Below are 2099 nucleotides of genomic sequence, written 5' to 3'. Positions count from 1 at the left end.
ATATATAAAGTGTAGAATTTTTTCTTCACTTTGATATTAATCCGAAAATAAAAATTCTATTATCCACATGACTTAATTGGCCGATATAGTTTTGTTCTCTCATTCGTGAACAATTCTTCACTTTCAATCGTTTGCTCAGACACAAAAGTTATCGAGAACGTTTTGACATTTTTGTTTGCTTGTATAATTCGTTATTAGTACTTGAAACCCATCTATTTGAAACACGTGTTTTACGTAAAATCGTATATCTATCTGTAATATCACAAGTAGAGATGATGACTTTTATAAAAAATTTATCTACGATAAATTGCTTTTTTTATGACTGTACGTATACTTCAACTTTCTTCTCAAAAATATACAAAATTACCCCAATTCTCCTAATTAAATTTTCTCTATTTTTTATTCAATTTCATTTAATGAAAACTCTGTTTGAAAAACGTGCCTCAGAACGTTATGTGCCAATTCACTTTACTCCATTTCTTCATTTCTAAGTTAAATTTATAAATAGTTATAAATTTTCTTTGCAAGAGGATAAAATAATTTTTTCAAGTCAAATGATGATGAATTAGAAACATGATTCACAGCACAAACAATTTTTTTTATTCAACGAGAGGTATTTTCTTCATTATTCTACAACTGTTTATTATGAGCAATCATGATAATTAGCCTATTTATCATTTCAAATAACGGAGGCTTCCCTCCTGAGAGACTATTGCTCTATCATTCTAGAATATTTCAGATGTTTCTTGCTAGATGATAGGAGGAGAATCAAGACGAGACTCTTGGTCTGCCTTTCCTCCTCGTCGATTTTCCATGACTCTTCGACGCGTAATTCGATCATTGCCATAATGTAGACTGGTGAACGCTTGGCTTATAATTTAAAAGATAACTCGTTTCGCCCTTCTCGTTATAGATTACCTCTAAAAAGAGTGTTCTCCTTCGAACCAGAGGAGCATCGCACGTACACCAAGGCTCATAAAGCCGGCCACGAGGGCAAAGATTGCACGGCCATGTTTCCCGGGTGCAGTTTCTCCCTCATCGACCTGGCCCTCGGGAAATATAACGCACCTCCATCCGACCACTTCGGAGATGCTATGGACCACACCGGAACTTTCGACACGGAGGTCGGACCTGCCGTAGATTGGCCGAGATATAACATGAGGTAACGTGTTGCATGCAAACAGCAGTTTGATTTCGACGCTGTGTGAACGTGAAGAATAGCTCTTGTAATGCTAATGATATGAATAACAACTCGTCTTCGACTGAGATAAACGATCACCATGGACATCAGAAAAATGCAAGTTGAATAGACTTTGTAATTTAAAGTATACAGATAAAAAAATTTTATTTTCTGCCTCAATTACTTTTATTATCGTATTCCATATATTATATAAAGACATCAAAATAGGAAGAAAAATTTCTAATAATTATGTATCTTTCGCACTACAATAGTAATGTTAACACCATGATAATTAATGTTGCTATTTGTGCTTTATTGCTATTATTATTATCGCGTATAAAAGCACAAATGCGAATTACAAACAACTAATATGCGATTTACGAGTATATACATCATTAAACAGAATGATGCGAATAACAGAGTTGAAAGTGGAAAGTGGGACACTGAAAACCGAACGAGAAACATTTCACATGGCGCCAACGAGGTAGACAGTTGATATATCCCATAATACGAGCTATAATTACGTTGTTCATTGTTATTGTGTAGGATGGCATGATTTAACTAATTGGCTAGGATTGTTTTGGATTGACAACATGAATCAACAAAAAAGAGAAAATGTATCGGGAATCAATAAGAGAAGACGAAGAAGGAAAGCTTAAGAACTAACGGAATTCAAAGAAATGTATTCTGCAAGTCTTCTTTTCGTTTCTGTAAGTATTTCTCTCCAATACCGTGTATGATATTTTTAGAATACAAAAATCTCTTTACGTTTCACAGCATTGTTGCGCAAGATTTACAATGCTGTTTAAAATTAGAAATTCATATTTAAAAAAAACGAAAAAAAATGATAATCGAGAGAAAGAAATAAAATTTATTAATTAAATCGATTAAGAGGTAAAGAAAAATATACATATCGTTC

The 2099-nt window shown here is 33.3% G+C and overlaps 1 protein-coding gene across 1 annotated transcript in view; it reads left to right on the top strand.

Annotated features, from left to right (window-relative positions):
* Nucleotides 1-1166, top strand: part of LOC105617896 — a 10749-nt gene extending 9583 nt beyond the window's left edge. Inside the window, exon 4 of the mRNA XM_012199436.1 lies at nucleotides 914-1166. Coding sequence (XP_012054826.1) covers nucleotides 914-1166 — 253 coding nt within the window. The remainder of the gene's footprint in view (nucleotides 1-913) is intronic.
* The last annotated feature ends 933 nt before the right edge of the window (nucleotides 1167-2099 follow it).

The sequence above is a fragment of the Atta cephalotes genome, assembly GCF_000143395.1.
Source record: "Atta cephalotes unplaced genomic scaffold scaffold00014, whole genome shotgun sequence".
Classification (NCBI taxonomy): Eukaryota; Metazoa; Arthropoda; class Insecta; order Hymenoptera; family Formicidae; genus Atta; species Atta cephalotes.
This window is presented reverse-complemented; position numbering and strand designations above follow the sequence as displayed.